The following is a 21377-nucleotide window of genomic DNA, read 5'->3' on the forward strand; positions in this document are numbered from 1 at the left end:
AAGTTTGAACAGTTATTATCTAAGAGCAGAAGTAAAGTGATATTCCCTTCACACAACCAAATACCTCCAAAACAAAGTGACAGTAAAAAATGTGGATCTGCTTATTTCTCTTTCATCTATAAACTTCACAAATACGGAATGCCCTCTGAAGGACTTTGGGCTTCAGTGCTCAAGCTCAGACTAAGAGATACCATATAAATACCAGGGAAAAAAAAAAACTTAACTTCTCACACACCAAGAAATATAACTGACTAAAATATAGCAGTTTAGGGTTTTAGCAGCTTTTTTTTGGCAGTAACTTGATTTTAGCAGTAATATGTGATATAATGTCACTTGAGCAATGAAATATCAAAGCTCACTTAACTGGTAAAATTGTTTTAGAATATCTTGTCAGCAAATAATAGGATCAGACAAGACTCCCACTCCTCATTCCCTCACGCAGTAAGCCTTCAGCACTGAAAGATGGCTACTAAGAAATCAACACATTCCTTGATAACATCTCCCAGCTCTTAATGTTTTTTTTTCAGAAGAGACTGTTCCCCTGTGAAAAAAAGAAGCTTACTGCATTCTAATTCACTTATTCATGCATGAAAGCCATTTTCTGTCCTCTCAATAGCTTATATGCTAGCATTAACTCAAGCTGGATCATACCAGAAGACCATCCTTCTTAATGTCCTCAGTCTGACAGTGACCAATACCAGATGCATCTGCTGAAAGCAAAAACACTGTTAAGAGAGACAAACACAAGGACAGTCTGCTCCCCTAAGTTTCGCCCTCCTCTCTAAATTAGGAGAAATTCTGAGCATGAAGTGCAGTGATTCATTTTAAACGTAATTCCACTCAGCTTCATTAATTAACGCATCCATGTATTCTTACAATGCAAGACAGAACAAGGTATCCTACTTGCTTCACAGCACTCAATTCTATAAAGGGTCAATATTTGTCTTTCTTGAGAAGCTGAAGTCTTGGTCCTACCAATGGCTTCATAAGAGATTTTTTCCCCTCTTACTCATATTATCGCCCTTCTTCAAATCTCTCTTCTTCTCAAAACTGGAATTACACAGATTTGATTCTTCAGTTGTCAAACTTCTGATGTGTATCCCAAGCATACCAAAGGCACAGAATTTTATAGCAGACAGCCTAAACTCTTTAGGTGAAATTGCCTTCCTCAAAACAGTCCACAGTATATTCCAATACCCAAGCAAAAACTAATTGCTGCCTGCACATATGGTATAGTTGCTACTAACAAAGCAGTTAAGAAAGGCATTCTAGCAACCAGGATTTTATTCAATGAGATACAAGGTGGGTAGGTTTTTGTTGTTGTAAAGGGTTTTTTTTAATTATTTACATAGCAAACCAAGAACAAAAACAAGGAAGGCAAGGGCTTACAGATTTCAGAGGGCTGCAAAATACAACTCTGTAAGAACCATTCCCAGAAGTCAATATACAAAAAAAGATGAAAACTGAAAATCCCTTACTTGAGGCAGCTCACACCCTGCCATTAACATTTTTATAACAGATTTCTACAGAAAAAGCTGTTACAGGGACTTGAACTCCAGAAATGTCACAGTCTCAGTTGAAGAGCATAAATATGAAGTAAGGGAGTAGCAATCTGCTATTTTCCAGGTACTGACTAATGCAGACGTGTATCAACTTTCCCCCTCACTGGAGTCTCATCCGTTTTTCTGGTGGTCCTTTAGCAGCAGCACTCTGCTGAGCATTCTTCACAGCCTCTTTCTCCTCTGTCTTGACAGCTTCAGGGGCTGGCTCTGGCTCCTTCTTTATTTGATCCACTTAAGAAGTAACAGCAAAACAGGGTTAAACCTCCTATTTTCACTCCCAAAACATTCTTCAGAGCATTTAGAAAATACTGATTTCAAAAGAACAAAATTAGTTTCAAAGGTTTAAGAAACTAAGGAATAAATTCATGCCTGTAAAGATTAAAAAAAAAAAAAGAACTGGATGAAAATATCTAATTTATGCCTTTCATGTTTTGAGGTTGCTTCAGATCAATGAAAGTCCTTCACTTGCTTTCCTGAGCAACTTGCCAAAAATCACCAGGATGCCAGACTGACCAAAGTATTCCTTTCCTCTTTTACTCTTTCCATGTCTGCTGCTTTCAAAGACTATTTCCTGCATTTGGACCTTCAGACAACATAGTTTTTACAAATAGAAAGGGCAGGACATCTTCAAGATAGGGAGCAGAATACACATCTTAATTTCATTCTTGCTATCACAAAGTTCTCTGCTCTTGCCTAGTACTTTGCACAATTTAGCAATGCCAGAATCCCTAATGACCTCAGCAGCAGCAGTGACAAGATCATAGGGCAACTGAAAGACTGCTACATATTGCATATTTTTTCAGATCCTGTGATTAACATTAGAGATTACCTGGGATAGGCTTTTCTCCAGGCTTTTGCTGTAGGAAAGGAAAAAACAACACATCAGTGAACTAAAGTCTTAATTCTTGACCCTTCCTAATATTCACTTAGGAATGCACACCAAGCAATGCTGTTACACACCTGACACGATGGTACAAAGAACTATTAGAGATTATCAGAGGTAATCACAACAACCTCACAGAATGCTGAGTATTTCCATGCTAATTAATGAGCATCCAGAACAATGGAGTAACTAAAACACAATAGTTGTGGTGATCTGATCCAGCTCAGAAAGCAGGAAACTGTAAGCAGCAGCAAAGTCTGGTAGCTGACATTTACAGACCCTCTACAAATAGATAAGGAACTGGTATAATGCAATTTGCCCTCATAGTTTTGCCAAGGTCTTAACTCCTGCAATTACTGGAGGGAATCAAGCACTCAAACCAAAGCTTTTCCATTTCAAACTTACTACTTAACTTGCATTACCAATACAGAAAGCACAGAAAATTCTCACTGTCAGTTTCAGCTGCTTATGACTGCCTTAAATTCTGAGCAAGTTACAGCAATATTGTGGCTTTTAAGTGTCATACCTGAACAAATCTGGGTGGAAACTTTTGTCTTAAGTCTAGAAGCAAAGCATCTACCCGTTGTCTTTGGAAAATAGAACTTGGTTCTTCTTTCTTCTTGGCTTTTGGTTTAGCTTTCTCTGCAAGTACAGAAGTGTAAGAAGCTCGTGAAAAGTTTTCTTCTCTCAGCAGCTCCTTGATGTACGTGAAGTTGGAATACAACTCCCCTTTTAACCTCAGCTCAATTTTCTCCTTGGCTTGTTGTTGCTGTTCTTTTTTTTTTGTGGAAGATGGGTTAAGAATGATTCAATACCTCAGAACAAAGTGTACTTTGGTCCCCAGTAGGTTGACATTGGGCACATTTTATTGACACATAGCTCACCATTTTATCTCCTACCCACATCTCAATGTCCATCCCCATCAGCACAGCAAGATTCCTTCCACCTGGCAGGGAGCACCAGCTTACCCCTGAGACAGAACAGGCACTTAATCTCATCTCCACACCATCACCGTGTGCTGCTTTTTCCTTTCCAGCCCCTCTAATATTATCTTCCCTTTCTCTCAAGGGGTACAGGAGCAACTAGGAATCATACCTCGTTCTTCTTGATCTTTGAAATGCCACCAATAGCCTTTCGATGGGTGATAGCGACAATAGGACATAGCTTCTTCAAAAGCAGACTGAATTCCGTGTACTGCGGTGAGCTGTTGGAACAAGACAACACAATGCAGTGTTCACAATTTAAGGAGGAAGTACAGTACACATTTTTGTAAGCAGTGATTTTAAGATAAGTACTCTGCATTCTTTTAGGTTCTGGGAAAGAAACCTGGGACAGCTAGCTTCGGACTAAGAATGTAATTTCTTGAAAAGAATCTCGTAGGAAAAGAAAAAATCTTTGTCTTAAGTTCACATAGGAAAAACTTGCATAAACAACAGTTTGCCAGGACAGAAGAGGAACAACAACAAGAATAAAAATAAATTCACGAGTTTAAAGAGAAATCCATATTAACTTTTCATTAAAAATTTTCATTAAAATTTCATGAGAATTTTCATTAAAAGAGAAGTACTACACTACCTTACTGTGAACATTTCAAAGCTGAATGTGTTTAATTACTGCTTCATATATATTTATCATTTAATTTCTCTTTCATTATTTGAACCTTGTGTTCACAGTTATTCTGATCCTTTAACTCCTAAAGAATGCATCCTACTGTTTGGACCATACTGCACTCTGCCAGGACCTCCCATTTCCATGTGGAATATGCACCATATTAACGGGTGGCATTTCTTTTAAGCTCGTGCATGCCATGCATACACATACTATACTACTACAGTGAAGGAAAGACTGAAAAGCCTGAGGAACAACAGCAAATAAAAGCAGATACAAACTGTTTATATACACATATATAAAACATACAGAATACTTACAACTCTGGAGTTAATGACAGACCCTAAGTCAGGTGCCTGATAAATCACTCCAGCAATAATATAGTAGTCAGCCAAAGGGATAACTGTGGGTGGAAAAGAAAAAAAAAAAGATATGCAGGATCAACCTGAAGTTCTGGCTAAGGACTCCATATTTGTTGCTGAATTTCACAGTAAAACTAGAAATTGAAATATCCTTCTCATCAACAAGTTTTGTCTTTTACATCTTTCCTTAAAGGTGTTTTATTTGTACTCTATTCACCAAAGAAGAAAAGCCCCAAGGTCTGCTTTACAGAGAGGAAAGCATCAGACTTAAGTCTTCTCCTATTGCAAGCAAATAATTGATCTTAGCTAAGTTGGGATTTCCAGAGCTACACAAGAGGAATCAAGCAAACAGCAACTGGAAGTAGCTCCATCAGTCATTCCTGCTGTCAGAAACCCAAAACAAAACATCTCATTTTTCTGTAGTCTGCTCTCTCCAATCTGCTCGTTTTTCTTTGCTAATTTTCCCCATGTCCAATGGCAGCTGAGCATATGCAAAGGGTGTCTTTCTAAATTCATGACATTCTGCCAAAATAAATAAAAAGGCCTTCCAAAGCCATTTGTTAAATCTGGTTTGGGAACAACACCTACTAACTGATCAAAAGTACCTGTTCATTAGACCTGCACTGCAGAAAAACATCACAGTTGTCTCTGTAACATTCTAAACTGAACAGGCTTCAGTTTAGAAACCATAACAATGCTGTCAGCTTCACATTCCTAAGACTCTCATCTGTGCACTCATTTGTTCCAGTTCCTCCATCTGCTTTAACTCATTTTGTCTCAACCTTTTTACTGACAGGGCCCAATTCCTCCTGCACTTGCATTTTACAAAGCTTGGACATCTGCCTAAAGTAACAGGCCAAGACAACTGGGGGCATATTACAGTCAGTAAAAAGGAGGAGGAGTTCCTTCTCAGCATTTCCCTAGAAGCACAGAAAGACAGAGAACAGCATCTTTCCTACCTCACAGCTCTGCACCAGGGCAGCCTACCTTCCTGGACAGACAACTCTGCCTACTTACGGGATCTCAACATTTTTCTGCAAGGTTTTAATCACTTCACATTGGCTTGGATTAAAGAATTTGGGGGAAAAAAAGATTAAAAAAAAACTAAAATACACAAATCATATGACAGACCTGTATGATTTCTACTCAACACTAGTTGTGAATCTATCACATTTTAGATTTCCAGCTCCATTTCTGTGTCTTGAATACACCACTATCTGCACCACGATTAAATTCAACGTAAGGGAAATGTTTAAGCCAGGGAACCACGTAATTCAAGCAAGGTATCCAGCACAAATGGTACAATCACAATGGGAAACTTCCAATAAAGTTCCACCATTATATATACATTCATATTACAGCAAAAAGCTCAACACACATATTGTGGAAGCCATATTCTGCTCTTGATTAAGAGGTGTCTAAGCACAGTATCTTTGATATGCACCTTTCAAAAGCTAGACACAAAACCTTTAACAAACAACCAACTGGAAAATCCATTAGAGGTGGAATTACACATGCTCTTTTTCAGTATGGAACTACAATACTGTGAGGCCATTTCCTGATATAAGCAAATAAGAAGCATTGCTAGATAAAGTCCTACGCGACAGCAAAATGCACGTGCAGAGTCTAAGTTACTAAACAAAGTTAAAAAGTAACTAGCATTTACCATGCTCTTCTTTTCTGTTTAATCTGAAATCAGAAATATTTTCTATGTATAAGAATAAAACTATTGAGATGTGATTTTTAGTTTCCTTTTTAAATGAATCGCATATGCGCAACAATTCCAAGGTTAAAAAGGAACACTGAATCAGGTTGCACGGAAAGGGAAGAAAAAACACAGGTATTTCAATTAGAACTTGTAAAGGTCTAATGATGTCAGTGATCAGAGTACTCTGGTCTCAGAAGAACAACTGAAACAAGTATCTGTATCATCTTACTGTCATTTTTCAGACAGGTCTTCTTCCCTTACTGACAAGATGCTACTCAGTCTAACCCAACTGCAGCTGCAAGCAGCACAGAACTTAAATATGACAGAAACAGAACCATGAATGAGTGCCCTTCCCTAAGCGATGGAAATCATGGCCCACTCCCAATTGCATACTAGCCACTTCAGATGATTACCTGGAATTAAATTAAGTTCATCAGCTCCAAGCAAAGATATAATTAGCCTTACATTTAAATAACTAAAATGAAAAATCCTAGAGAGCCGAACACGTAAGATGTTGTGTGAATGCTACTACCAATTTCAAAATACACCATAGGGCAGCACTTTCTCACTGCACTCTTCACATTTCACCACGAGATGGCAATCCCAGCTATGAGCACAGCAGAGGTCACTAGTGACAAAATATCCCTGCCACATCTCCAATACAAAGCCTCATAACTTCCCTTTTAAAATTTAGGATAAAGGCAGAAAGGGGGAGTCAGAAGTGTTTACACAAATGAGGAACAAGGGAAAAGAGACTAACTGGTTGGCCATCTCAGCAGTGGGAAGAACTAAATGCCCTCACCTTGTGTTGGAGATTGCCTTTGCTGTTTTCGGATAATGAAGAGAATGGGCTCTTGAGCATGAAGAAGGATGTACTCCACTCCTACCATCTGACTGAAACAGAAACAATCTGAGTGAATAACTTTCTCAAAGCAAAATCTGTGGGAAGTGAAGACATACCAAGGGCCTAGCACTATAGTAAAGTTCGCAAGCTTTCTATAATGTGCACTAAATAAAGACATGGGATTTCATAGCATTTCCTGAGGCAGCTATCAAAACTTGCACATACACCTGCATATAACCCACCTGTATTTGTATACCTGAATATAGAAGTGACATTACAATAATCTGACACTTCTAAACTGAACACATTAGCAGACAAATAGATAGCAAGGAAAACAAAACAAGCTATTAGCACAAAGATGTCATTTAAACACGTAAAAAAAAGACCAGATATGACTAACTGTATATCTCATTTGAAAGCCTCTCTACAACCACAGCCAAACACAAGTGGCTTTACAAATGAACTTTTAGCTCAGCTTCCACAATCCTTATAATGTTTTAGAGTCTTCAAATAGTTCTCAAACACTCCACTTGTACTCAGCACAGCAGATGGGAAACTGCAGAGAAAGTTAACTTGCAAATGCTACCATCTCATTACACAACCATCTGTGACCAGGTTATTTACAATGCTCCATACTTTCATCATCCATACTAAAAAGCCAGCTCCTGAGAGGAGTTACGCACTAATTATGGCACGCAGCCAGCGTGATACGGAATCACAAACTACTTACGGACACAAAAGTGTCCCCTAACATAAACTCTAGTGACTGCAATAAAAGAGACATTTAAAGACATTACCATTACCCAGCTTCCGTCGAGCTGGGAAGATGAAAGTTGGCATCTTTTCTAATTAGAAATACCTAAAAGGTGATTTACTAGAATCCACGCGTAGCTAGAAGGCTTCAAAATCCAATACTCCTCGAAACAGCATTGAAGAAAGCAGAAAGCAACTAAATACAAAAGATTAAAAATTCAAAAAAGCAAGCAAGCAAGCTGGGTGCCCAGGCAAATGGCAGGAATACAGAGCTCAGGAGAGAGAAGCAGAAAGTTAGCAGCATGCTTTCATTCAATCATCAAAGAAGGAGGGACAAAGCATACTAGTAGGAAGCAGCTCTGAGTTGCAACTTACTTCAAGTGGTCCAAGGTCATCCGCTGCATTTTGACAACTTCATTATTACAAGTTCGGTCGTAGAATGGGTTACTACGCTCTGAGAAATAGTCCAGCACGCTCCCATTGTTTAATATTGGAATCCAGGTGCTGTCAACCCAGGAAATTCCCAAGAGGTTATCTGGGAAGAGAAACCCACGTTGAGTACCAAAGCGGACAGAAACACTACAAGCCATCACCAACAGTAAGCTGCCACTAGCTAATAGTTCTATCAGGTGTGACAGCCCCACACAAACCAATTCCAATTATAAACACAATTTATAGAGCTCAGTTCACAACTGATGTCCTTTAGCCTTCTGCTGTTCTGTTGCAGGTACACTGTAGAAATACAGCATCGTAACTATGGAGTCTTTCTTTCCTCGACTCCGAGCTGCTGGTATACCTTTAACATCTTGAGAATGGGAGTCAATAATCGTAATATTGCATAACAGCCTAATTATATTTAGCTCATAAAAGCCTAATTAGTAGTATTATATAAGCCTTATTTTACAAACAACAGTACTAGCTGAGTAGAGTACATGAAAGTCATAGTTCCTTTTGATACATAGATCTCAGACAAGTTGAAATTATGTTACTAAGTTAGAATCCATTGCTGAAAATAAAAGTTATTAACCTTACACTAAATCTGAGCCTGGCCACATTTTACACAGCTTATTTCTGAGAAAAAATAGTTTCCAAGTCCTAAATCATAGTACTGAAAAATAGGCAAATAAAGCCAGTGAGTGAATTACAGAGAACTGAAACAAAACAGCAGCACTGTTACTGTTTCTAAAACACTATGTTATTATAATAAACTTCTCTGATAAAACAGCAGCTTATACAATCATGTTTCAAAGATATAGATGAAATCTGTAATAAACAAAACCCCCAGAAACAATAGAAAGATACTATTTTGGGTAGATGTTTCCCAGCTGTCACAAATGAGAGGCTCTACAATAATTTACCAAATTGCTTGTGGCAAATTACTTACTGCATACCTCAGCAGGCTTTACAGAAATCTGTCAATGCAAGTATTCATAATTACATATACACAAAAAAAACAGGTTTTAAAATGACATACACTCTATAACATGCAGATCATTATACACCAGGTATGCTCCTCCAAATGTGGGGTCATTTAAATTTATGTCCATGGAATTTTACAATCGCACCACAGCACAATTACACTTCTCAAGCACTTGAATAGCCAAAGTTAAAGGCAGTCCAAATAAACCACTGTCAGCAATTGGTTCTACAGACAACAAATCCACTGCCCCTAAAGACCCACGGGGTGCCTTGAAAAACACCCTGAAATTCACCCATTTCAATGCTGGCCACATCAAACCAAAGTCACAAGGCATAGGAAGGCAGGAAAAACAAAGGCATGCGTTGCTTCGAACTAAGAAGTACCACCAGCATCACATAAGGGGCGAGAAGTCACTGAAGACTGAATAATGGCTTCAAATGCCCTTCTCACAGGAATCGCTCCTCTGCTTCCACGCACTGTATACCTATCCTGAAAGCACACTTAACGCTCCAATGCGCCGCTCTTCCGTGACGGCTCTGCACGGTCACGGATGGACAGATACATTCCACAAAACAGCTCACACATTATTAGCTGCTCCTCGGGGCAGCTGCTAAGAAGGCAGCGCTGCCTGCGCTGTAAATACACATACCGACGGCATAAACAATCACCAGCAAATCATTTCGTCAAGACAAATCCGGGAGACAGAAGCGAGGAGCGCTGCCCGAGCCCACCCCGTGCCCAAGCAGCCCGCTTGCGGACACAGCTCCCGCCCCGCCCCGCACCTCGGACGTCCACCGCCGCCATTGCCCCGGCGCCACCAGCCCGCCGAGCACCGGAAGCGGGGCAGAGCGGAAGTCGAACCGCTCCGGCGGGACGGAGCGGCGCCGCTCAGCGCTGGAGCCCGGGAGAGCGCCCTCCGCGGCAGGGCCGGGCTGGGCTCGGGCCTCGACAGGGGCTTCGCGCTGAGGGGCGGCTCCTTAATGGTGCCAGCGTTTCATGGCGCAGGACGTAATAATTCAGAGCTCACCTTCAGCTTTCAGCGTTCTCATTCTAGGGACTCCACCACCTCCCTGAGCAAAAACACGTCTCTCTTAAGTTACCCACATACCCAAACAGCGCTCTGAGAGGTTGCCATTCTAAAGCCCGTATTTAAGTAGGGAGTTCCACACTAACGAATGAAGGATTTATGGGTGGATGATGGGGCACTGGAACAGGCTGCCCGCAGTGGGCGTGGAGCCTCCTTCTTTGGGTCAAGACCCACCTGTGTGACCTGCTGGAGGAAACCTGCATTAGCAGGGGGTTGGACGTGACGTAGAGGTCCCCTTCAACTGTGATCCCTGCCATGTCCCATCCTCCTGGAGAGGAGCGCAGCTGAACACTACCACCCTCCTGGGCTGCCTGCACAACTCCTCGCGTACCTTCCTGCAAACCACCCCCCTGAACTGGAGAGTGGAGAGTGGGAACTTCATTCTAATTATTCACATTGCTCGTCTGCCTCCTGACTCTGCACCTCTCCTGAGTCAGCACGCCTTCAGGTGGGCACGGGGCTGAAAAGCACACTCCTGCACTGGAAATAATAGCGCTCAGTGGCTTACACTAAATCACCAATTACACAGCGAGAGCAGCTGAAGCGCTGCTGGGGAGAACTGTTCCTCTGGTAACATTTTCACCTTTACTGTGGGATGAAAGTCTTAGATTTTTTCCCTTAGTTTTCTGTGAAGCAGGAGTCCTAATGAGTATTGCTGCACTGTCTTTTGTTGAAGGAGGTGTGGGTTACAGGTGGGGATCTGATGAATTCTGAAGGTATAATGAGGAATTTATGCTCACTGCCTTTAATGTCAGAGAAAGGCACCTGAATGAATGGGTAGTTAGACATATTCACAAAGGATTTATTTGTGTGCTTAAAAAATCCATAAAACACTTGGATAAAAATAGGTACCTTTTCAAGCCCAAATGTTTTGATGTCATTTAGTATCATCTTCCCCCAAGTGGAATTAATTTTATGTATTTCTGCTATCAGAGCTAATGAAGAATATTGTCCTACTATGACCCTCTCTGCTAGACACTGCATGTACAACACATAGAATAAAGAGACTGCTTCTAATTTACAATCTTATTTATCCCCAGCGGATGTGTGATTGGTAGTGCTGAACACTCCAATCACATTATGGGTACGGAGGGGACGCTAGTAAGGACTCCATTTATGGTCTCACATAAACAGAACTAAACTGGGAGGACTCCATCTACTAAAGGTAGTCCTTGTGCACATCTCCACAGACCTCAGAGGCAGAAAAAATAATCCATCTGTATGCCATCAGGTAAAAAAAGCATTGTCTCTGTATCCTTGTCATTATACACTGGGTAGTTTCCAAAATATATTAGAGGCTGCAGAACAAGGAGATTATCACAGCCCTTTGGATTTTGCCAACCTATGTTTGAAACTGCAGTGTGATAGTAACAAGCTCCAAGTCCCATTGACTGTTCTGTGCAAATCTGGCTTTCATGTGAATTGCAAGGGAAATTTAAATTCCTGTGCTAATGCAAAATTGCAGAGCTTGAACTGCATATGAAATGAGTGAGTTGCTACCAGTTTTATATTAAATAGGAATGAAAAAATGTTGCTTTTTGTTTCGGCTGAAAAAGAAAACAAAGGAACAACAGCTAATGCTAGAAAATTATGAGCAGTGCAAGGGAAATGCTACAACCACAATATCCACGTCTTTAAAGGGGAGGTTTAATTGGGCTACTACAAATACCTTTTCCTTAATTTGTATTATCATTTTGCTGGTGAGATTTCCTTGTTTCCATCCTGAAAATGATGATAATTTCGATGGTACCTTTAGTGACACTACACATGTACATTTACATGTACATTTACACCATAGTTTTCCATAGGCCTCAAAATCCATTGTGGAATGATGCTTTAGAAACCTATAAAATGGGCAGATTGCAGAATTCTGTTCTTCACATCCTCAATCAGGCACTTCTGCTGACTTCAAAGTCGTTAATTTCTCCTTTTGTTCAGTGCATCTGCCTGTACTTTTCCTTCCTGAGATACTGTGTTATGCACACTTTTTATAAATACTGCTAATCACATGCATTGACTATAGAAAAAAAAATAGCCAGGCTTGTGTGATCTTTTTCTTTTCTTTCTACTGGAAAAATGCCACGGGGAAGATCTAACTGAAGAGGCTGCCACGATGGCTGCAGCTGGTGCCCTCTTCAGAACTGGGTCCCCCTCACTGCTCTCAGCTCGCTGCTGTAAGCAGCCTGAGGGTGGTGAGAAGAGCACCGCTCCCAGCGAACTCAGAGCATCTCACAGTGCTTTACTGGAGTCACGTGTTCAAAGGCACAGAAAAAAAATAAATAAAAAGATAAAACCTTGGTAATATCCTAAAAGCTTCTTGAAAACTATTAATCTCCTAATAAACCCCAAAAGGCTATCTGTCAAGAAGTTAATAAAGAAGAAATGTCAGGATGCCACGTGGCTGCTACAGCTGCAGGCAGGAGAGGAAATGAGATCCCAAGCAAAGAAGCACCAGCTATGTAACCTGGCACGTGATCTCTTACTAAAGCATCACTGAAAGTCAGGACACTGCTCTTCTTGTTTCTGCAGACATTTATGTAGTGGTATTTCTGCTGCTGGATTGACACTGCCAGCTCACTAAAGAAGGCAACAAGTACAATCTGCAGGTGTGGGGAAACCACCTGGGTGCAGATGGGATACATGCACCATCCAGAAGTTGCCCTACATCTTAAGAGATGCGCAGGTTTGGAGACAGGCAGAGGTGTCCAGAAAGAGGCAGAATGATCTGTCACAGGTAACTGCTGCTCAGCATCCAACTTAAGCTGCGTGGATCCATTTGTTGGTTTTGCAGCCAGCTGCTATGTCATTGATAACCAATTTTCACCAAGCAGATCTGAGCTCAAGGGCACAGTCCTGACCCTGCTCACTGCCACTGAGCCAAGGGCAGTGAGGGGAAGGAAGGCAAAGCAGCCACCCACCCATGGAGCCACTGTACCGCATATGCTAGAAATAGCCACGGTCTCTGCAGCACACTACTGACTTAGCAATTACAGAATATCTTTCTGTAGGCCATTTCTCGAATGCCATTGTTTTGCAGTGCTTTACAAAAGTTGCCAAATCATGAAGTCCTTTTTATGCCCTTAGTCAGGCATCTGGCTGATCTGAAAGAAGGTTTCAGAAAAATAAGTGTCTCCACTGTGAAGAACAAAATCAGGATGTGCTTTCCTGGCTAAGTGAACCCTCTGTCAAGACCAGGGCTTGGTTGGCAGCAAGCCCTTGTGCTACACAGCGGCGGCGCTCACTGCAGCCCAGTGGGAGGAAGCAGAACAGGGCAGGCTGACCAGATCAGGAAGTGCAAAAGAAAAGCTTAATTTCATTGTTTTGGAAGAGCTGAAAAATCGGACAAGCAACATCAGAGGCAGACCACGAATTGAACTTCTAATCACCTCGCTGCTTGAACAACTCCAGGCTTTGTAATAATTAAAACAGAGGGGTTTATTCCAGTGATAATTCTCATTTCTGCTTTGTCCATTTAGTCACATACATTTTTTCTCTGCAGCTTCTGTCTACCTCAGATTTCTTCACCTGCCATGAAATCCTGATATGCTCACTTCATCACTGACTCAGGCACCTAATTGGCCACGCAGCTCTCTGATTGGACTCCTTCTTCCCTGCTTTCCTGTCACATTATTTTTAATACTGTGGTTGCCTGGTAACCCTTACACCTGGGCTTCCTTCCCCGTAATTTTACATGTTTCCCCCTGCAGGTAGCAATAAAAAACATTATTTCTGTCCTGACTGCTGTGTTGCTTCTTCACCTGTGCTCTCACACCACCCAACACTGAAGACAGACATGTCACCCAAACGTGGACCTCAGGCTATTTTTAAAATACTCAATAGGGCTAGAATCACTGCTAGCAATCTTTTCTGTCTGGATGAACAGGTTGAGCAGATGACTGTACTTGCTTGCGTCCCCCCAAGCCCATTAGCTCTGACTTCCTGGCATGAGATCTCCAGACTTACACGAGAAGGCATGGAGTTTGCTGTGGGGCAGGGGAGCAGGACAAGCAAGGGGTGAAGCAGGGGATACATCATGCATTGCTTCTGGAGAAAACAGAGAAAAAAAGTGTTCAGCTCAGCATCTCTGCATGACAGGGACTGCTCGTCCCTGGGTCCAGAGTGAGTGAGTTAACACCAACGACTGAGCTAATGGAAGGTGGGGAACTCGTGCTTTGGCTAGGCCTAGTGAAAAAAAAAAAGTAGGAGCTATAATAAAGCGTTTGTTTTCTGTCAGGTAATACTGCATCACAGAGGACTTCATTGCCAGGTAACTCTTCCCTCTGCTTTGGGCAGAGGAAAGTTCCAGGTTAGTATACCAGTGGCACAATAGGGCAGGAGTTTACTGGAGCCTTCTACCTTCACAGCTAAATAGGACTTCTGGTTACTCAGTGAGGAGTTTCAGAGAGCAGATTTACCTGGTCACTAGAGTTGTGTCTGAGAAGGTGTGGGTTCCCAGTGCTTTCCATTCAGAAGTTGTTGCAGAGAGCATCACTGTAGGCTTCCTTCTGTTGCCCTGTCAGCTCTAAATTATGAAGCCCTCTCTGGGACAGGGAGGTGCATCAGTGCTTTGTGTGAGCCCATGGAACAACTATGGCTGCACAAGAAGTCAGTTCAAATAGTTCTGGAATGCCAATTTGTAGAGGAATCTCTTTCTGAGGAGTATCCATCCCTTCTATTGCAGGAGTTACATACTCCCCATCATAGGCTACTTTTAAAAAAATGGTGAATTTTCCTTTTCAAATATAGATAATCTCACCTTTGGCTTCAATATGTCCCAAAGAGGCAAGGTCAGTCCCTTTGGTATCAGAAAAATATCAAACCATCATGTTGGTGCTGCATTTTCCATCATCAGAGAATGAGATACTAGACTTGCTGTGCAACATCACAGAACCTGAAAGTGTGACCCTGCCCTCACGATGTACAGTGCTGGAAGTGTTCTTGTTTGGTAAGAGGATACTCTGCACATAAGAGAAACTTTCATCTGGGGCTATTTTCTCAACCACATCAGCCAAGAGTGGTCCAGTCATGGGTACTTTGCATAAGACTTTGATAGGAAGGGGTAGCTTTAATTAAGCTCAAAGCACAGAGATTCACCATGTACTCCAAGCAAACAAAAACCTGCTCTTATACCAAAGCTTCATCTGTATGACTGAAAGCACCACAGCACCTCTGTGCTTTGCACCCTGCACTAGAGCTCATAAGGGTGTGGAAGCTTAGAGAATACACTGTGATAGCTGTGCATCTAGCAAAGAATTGGTCATGTTTTTCTGTCAGAGCAATGAAAAATGGAGTGGGAATGTTTACAGATTAACAAGCAAAAGATCTTAAGTGATCATCTTTTCTGTTCCCCTCTCTCCACTGTTTTAAATATCTGCTTTACTGAAGAAGTCAAGATGGCAGAGCAGAAGATGCACAAATATAGCTGACCTACTGGAGTGAAGCCAAAGCAGCAAAGCTGGGCATGTGTTTCTACAGTACTTAGCACAGTGGGGCTCTGCTGGGACACTAAAGCTATCATGATCCAGTGATAAATAATGATAATAGGAACATCAGGAGATGAATACAGACCTGTTAAATGTCCCACAAATCTGTCCAAAATTAACATTTACCAGCAGAAATACAGCACATGACTGACCTTCATAGCTTGATTCAGTGCCATGAAAGTGTAGACTGTCATCTGAAGAAACAGAAGGTAGAGCAGGGCAATGAATACCTCCATCAGAATGGCTGTTTCTCCAGGACAGTTTTCCTCAGTGCAGAACAGATCTGTAGCAAAGTGTTTTGTTCATATATTGCATATTGCAGCCATCTCTGTATTGCTCATGGGTTTCTACTTTCTCATCCACAGTGGCTTTTGTGGCAGATTGAATGTCTCTTTTGTCCTTGAACGTTTACAAAAGTGGACATGGAAAGCTGTAGTCATCACATATTTCTCTGTCTGTATAATTCTTATTTGTTAAAATTCATATATCTGCCTATCTTCCATAGTCATTATTTATCAGATTTATCAGCATATTCTAAAATCTCCATTCTTCTACAGAACATATTAAATGTTGTAAATTCTTGCTTTACACTCCAAAGACCTCAGGCCTCTCAAATGAGGACACACTGACTTTTGCATTTGTGAATGCTGTTTTTCTGAAGCCTGACTACGTTTCATTGCTGATGGTGTGGAAGTGACTACAGAGGAGACTTGTTTTCCAAATACTAACTGTATTATCTCCAATACCAATTTTCAATGCTTGTCTTTTGTCTCAGTGACATGCAGAATCTAGTTCTTTCCAGGAGCTGTGTTCCTCATTTCTGTAACCCCAAGACCTCAGTTGGTTGGGCAGATAAGCCCCGGACTTATTAGCCCAAGGCTACATCAGAATACCACCTCCCCAGTACAATTTAAAATTCATCTGTGAAGCTACAAAGACATCACAGCTTATTCAGTTTGTCTACAGAAGTCAACTATTTCATACAATACTCATGATATAAAAGTGACCTGCTCTCTTTCAATCTATAGAAGACTGTTTCACAATGATCTGATTTGTAATGTGAGCACAACACTAAGTGATTGTATCAATTCCTGCATCCTTAATGCAGCTCAAATATCTAGTTTCAGCATCCATCATAACTTTAAAACCCTCTTAATGCATATGGTAAATAGTTAGAGGCCAGCTCCCCCATGCCTGTCGTCTCTCCATCCCCTCACTCACTAGTAAAATGCTAAAAACACATTATACATTTATAAGGTAGTTTTATACACTGGTTTTGGACCATATCCCCAGTGTCGTATACCGGATTCATCTGAGAATCCTCATCCCAGTAGGTGGTGTTACGGGATATGTGAGAGGGGTTGGATCTGTTGGGAAAACTGGGAGTCAGAGGAGAGAGGTTAGGGAATTAATTTGGGTGAGATCCTTAGAGGTGTTGCTAAGAGGCTGGACTTCAACCTTGTGCCTCTGTCACCTGACCTAGATTGCATTCCCCAATACATATATATATATGAGTTAGTTCAGGAAGAGCACTTAAGCAGAAAGAAGAATAATCAAGAAACTAAACTAATTAAACAAGTTAGCAAGTAAACAACCAGAAGATAGTTGCAACATATCCCATGACTCCCAGCAGACTGGCCCAATTCCCACCATCCCCAAAGCCTCGCAGTACAGAATGAGTGATACTGCTAATAAGGTCAAGCAAAGCTTATTCTTCTAACTGCTCTACATTTTCAGTACTGGTGTTTCTCAATTGTGATGGCAACACTTAAATAATTCCACGGCTTCCAAAAGAGAGGCAACAGCCCAGTGAGAGATTTTTCTTGCCTGATTCTCATGTGCAAACAGTCCTTGATTGAAAACCAATGGATGATGAATTAAATGAAATCTGGACACTGAAGTTATTACTCATACAGACCCTGCTTGTCCTATGTGCCTAAATAATACATATTTCCACATACTGCAGAAATTCTTTGAAGTCACTGAAATGACTTTGCTTTTCATTTTAAAGCTTTGGTACTATGTAGATGAAACACACACAAATGGCTGGAGCTGTAGAAATCTGAAAATTTCAGTAGGCACCACCAGTCTGAGAATCAAAAACGAATGTAAGTTTCCCAGTCACACCTTTGATGACAGTATCTTGACTCACTGTCACAGTGACAAGTCTTAATAAGTGTTTTATGGTATAAGCCTGTGTTGCTTCTAGTCTGATTTCATTACCCTCCAAGGTATCAAAAGAGATTATTACAGGAGTTGACTTAAGAGCTAGCAGGACTCCTTGTATCGATTTTTTTCTTTTTCTGAGATCTTCTAGAATTTCCAGTGTCTGGATACTGAAAAACAGTCTTGTTTTGCCCATTGTTAAAAAGGGCTGACATAAATACTGACCCTGATCCCAGTAGAATCAGGGACTAGTCGACAGGAGATGCAACCAGAGAAGCAAACAGAGGCATGGTCAATACCAGTCAACTTGGTTTGTTGCAAAATAAATCTCACCAGGCAAAACTGGCTGAGAAATGAGACCCATCTTATTTACCACATGTACATTCTGGTACAGCATTTGTGTTTGTCATTTACGAAGTTCTAACTTCAAAAAATCAGTATGCAAAAATCAGCACTATCCAGGTTTGGTGAAACAAAACATTTCATTTACCATATGCAAAAAAGGACAGTAGATGACAGACTCTTCACGCAGAGGACATTCTAATACCATCCTTCAACAATCTATTTAGTCAGTGAAATTCACCTCCAGGGACAGAATGTATTTCCCTGGAAAAACTTAAGATGCCTTGAAAAGTTTAGAATACTGAAAAGGAAATAAATGAACAGGTCAGTTACATTTTAAAAGGTGGGTATAATACCTGATTTTGAAGTGAGGCTTATTGGGCAGAACTGGGGAATAAAGAAATTACAGGTGACAATAGAGTTTAGTTCCAGTATCTGCGCTTATGAGGTATTTAAGCAAGGAGTTCAGAAAAGAGCCATAGAACTGATGAGTAGTTTTGAAAACCTCAATTTTCAGCAGAAGATTAGAGTAACTTGGTCTATTCAGCTTAACCAAAAGAAACCAAGAGCAGACCACAATAAATGGACAAATAGCTATCAAGACAAAAGATATATATATATATAGTTACAGTAGCTGGCTGTGCAAATAGCAGGAAAAAAAATACATCAAGACCTGATGATTAGAAGCTGAAAGAAGACAGACATGATAAGGCAAAATCATGACAGTAACTAGCTCCTGGAATAAGTCATCGAAAACCCTGGAAGATTTTAAGTCAGTACCTAATGTCTTCATAAATAAATTTCAGAGCTCAAATGAAAATAAGAAATGGTAATCAGTGACCACCAGCTAAGGTTGTATTACCTGTCTTACAAAGGAGATCATAACAGGTGAGTACACTAGCTCATTCTCGCTTTCAGAACTGTGAATATGAAATGTGGTATATTAAGCAATATTACTGCTTGCAAACAAAGTTCAAGTTGTGTGCTGTAAAATGATGAATCTGAAACACTCACTGCTTATCGTTGTTTTTTTTTTGGTGACACTGTTTGCCTTTTGATTTTTTCATCTGACAAGCACCAGAACAGCACTTTAAATCTGCATTGTACATAGTAAGGAGGTTGTATGAGCAATTTTATAACCTATATTAATGTAGATATTTTCATTTTGTAGGAAAAGTATTGATTTTCTTTCTGTTCAGTCAATATATATTTGGCTAATATAAATTCTGGGTATAATGAGAACAAGGTAACATTTTGATGTCGGGCCTGTTCTTGGCTTACCTTCTGGTTTCAGATGAATTCCTCATACACCATATCCGACCTCGGCATGACAAAAACCTAGAAAGCTGCAGACTTGGCAGATTTGCTGACAAGCTCCAAGAAATTCCCATATGCCCACATATTTCACTGCTACGTGCACAGTCCTCTGAAGTCACGCAAGAAGGATTTAGCAAGTCCACCTTTGTGAAAGCGGTGTCTTCCTAACTTTAGCTGGAGCAGAAGAAGCCACAGTAGCAAACAATCAGGCTGCACACTACTCCATTCTCTGCATGGGCTCGGGACCAGATGTGGTGGAAGTAAAAGACTGCTATTTGCTGTGCTTTTGTTATTCTGCTACTGCAGAACAAATGCAGTAAAAAAGATTAGGTATTCTGTACTTCTGCTTGCATGTATTCATGCTTTTCCAAAAAGGCAATCAGAGACCCTTTCAGACTCTAATGCTATTTGTCCCCATTTAGAAAACTGGTTTTCTCCTTAACCATCTCGCTCCACTGTGCCCATCTTGGTACATGTGGCTACTCATTTGGGAATAGTATGTACCTTTTATTTTGGTTGTGATCCATGGCTTTGGACTCTGGACTACGATCTTCCTCTGGTACAGACTGGAAAACAATTATTGCATGTAATTTCACAGATTTATCTGAAGAACACAGGGAGTTGGGTCTCAGAAATAGTGCTCACTATTCCTACTGGAGAGATTACTAAAAAAAAAGTTTGTTTTCTGTTGTTGTGGTTTTAATTAATTTATTTAGGATTAAATTGCCTTCTCCAGAGAACAGTTTTCTGGTTACCAAATGCTATCAGGCAGATCAAAGGGTTTTGCACATTTTGCCTTTCTGACTCAACAGGGATTTTTCACTGCCAGTGCCACTCAGGTTTGCTTCCTCACACCTGCGCTGCTGTGGGCCTGCTTTAGGAATAATGTTTTTCACAGGAATACCAGCCACCATTTCAGCTTTCAAAAAGCTGCACCAGCTCCATCTTCAGCCATCCCTTGCTTCCTCCCTGAAGTGCAAAAGTACTGTTTTTACTGTAGCATTTTCCTTCTTCATCATCCAATACATCTCTTTCCTTTATCTTTTCCTTTTTCCACACTGTCTTTGTTCTTTATTTATTCTCACTGCCTCTGATTTCAAAGTTCCTTCTCTGGGGCATCTGCTGCTTTCAACACCACTGATTCTGTTTTCAAAATCCATGCAGAAAATATGTTTGCTCCTTTCCCTAACTAGTATTTAACTGCTGCTTGTCTTGATACCATGCAGTATTTTAAATAAACACTGCACTGGAATAAAAAAATACTTTCATTTCCCACTTCCAACATCTATCAGGACTGTATCTCTGGTTTTAGTAGGAGTCATACATAGTAAAATTTTTAAATATGACACTGTGAAGGAGGAGATATTATTAATGTATGAAGACAGGAAGCTCATAGCTGCAGTCCAAGACAAAGGAATTTCCAGCTTGAGATGCTCATAGCAGCAACTTCCCACGGCTCCCTGACAGCTTGTGCTGCACTCTGCAATGACTTTCATACTCTGATCCTCCAAAGCGAGTGCAGGGCAAGGAAAGAGGATCACAAATGTAGCTCAAAACTCTCCTGGTTTGGAGTTGATTTTTCTTTTTTTTTCTTTTTAGTAATTTGTCAATGCTGCACTGAAACCACCTTACTTTACCTGGCTTATCCTGACCAATAGGCACTGGGCAGGCAGGAACGAGAACAAATCTCATAACATGAGTGAAAATTCAAAAGCCTAGAGAGCAGCCAAAATCTCCTCAACAGAAAGCTGCCCTTTCCTGAGCTGCCAGGACACTGTTCCTGGAGGCTAAGACGTTATAGTGACAGCTGGGTTCAGACAAGCAGGGCCATAAAGGCTGCTC

At 40.9% G+C, this 21377-nt stretch overlaps 1 protein-coding gene across 1 annotated transcript; it reads right to left on the minus strand.

The window, feature by feature from the left end:
- Positions 1-1350: 1350 nt before the first annotated feature.
- MED6 (mediator complex subunit 6) lies at positions 1351-9970 on the minus strand. Its single transcript, XM_065754755.1, has 8 exons — positions 9923-9970; positions 8096-8255; positions 6926-7017; positions 4374-4456; positions 3541-3649; positions 2972-3087; positions 2392-2419; positions 1351-1793 (listed from the first exon to the last, which is right to left on the minus strand). Exons 1-8 carry the CDS (start codon positions 9942-9944, stop codon positions 1663-1665), a joined length of 741 nt encoding a protein of 246 aa, XP_065610827.1. The 5' UTR covers positions 9945-9970; the 3' UTR covers positions 1351-1662.
- Between the last annotated feature and the right edge of the window lie 11407 nt (positions 9971-21377).

This window comes from Cyrtonyx montezumae, unplaced genomic scaffold (assembly GCF_038088225.1).
Source record: "Cyrtonyx montezumae isolate F1298 unplaced genomic scaffold, pur_monq_1.0 scaffold_10, whole genome shotgun sequence".
In the NCBI taxonomy this organism is placed as follows: Eukaryota; Metazoa; Chordata; class Aves; order Galliformes; family Odontophoridae; genus Cyrtonyx; species Cyrtonyx montezumae.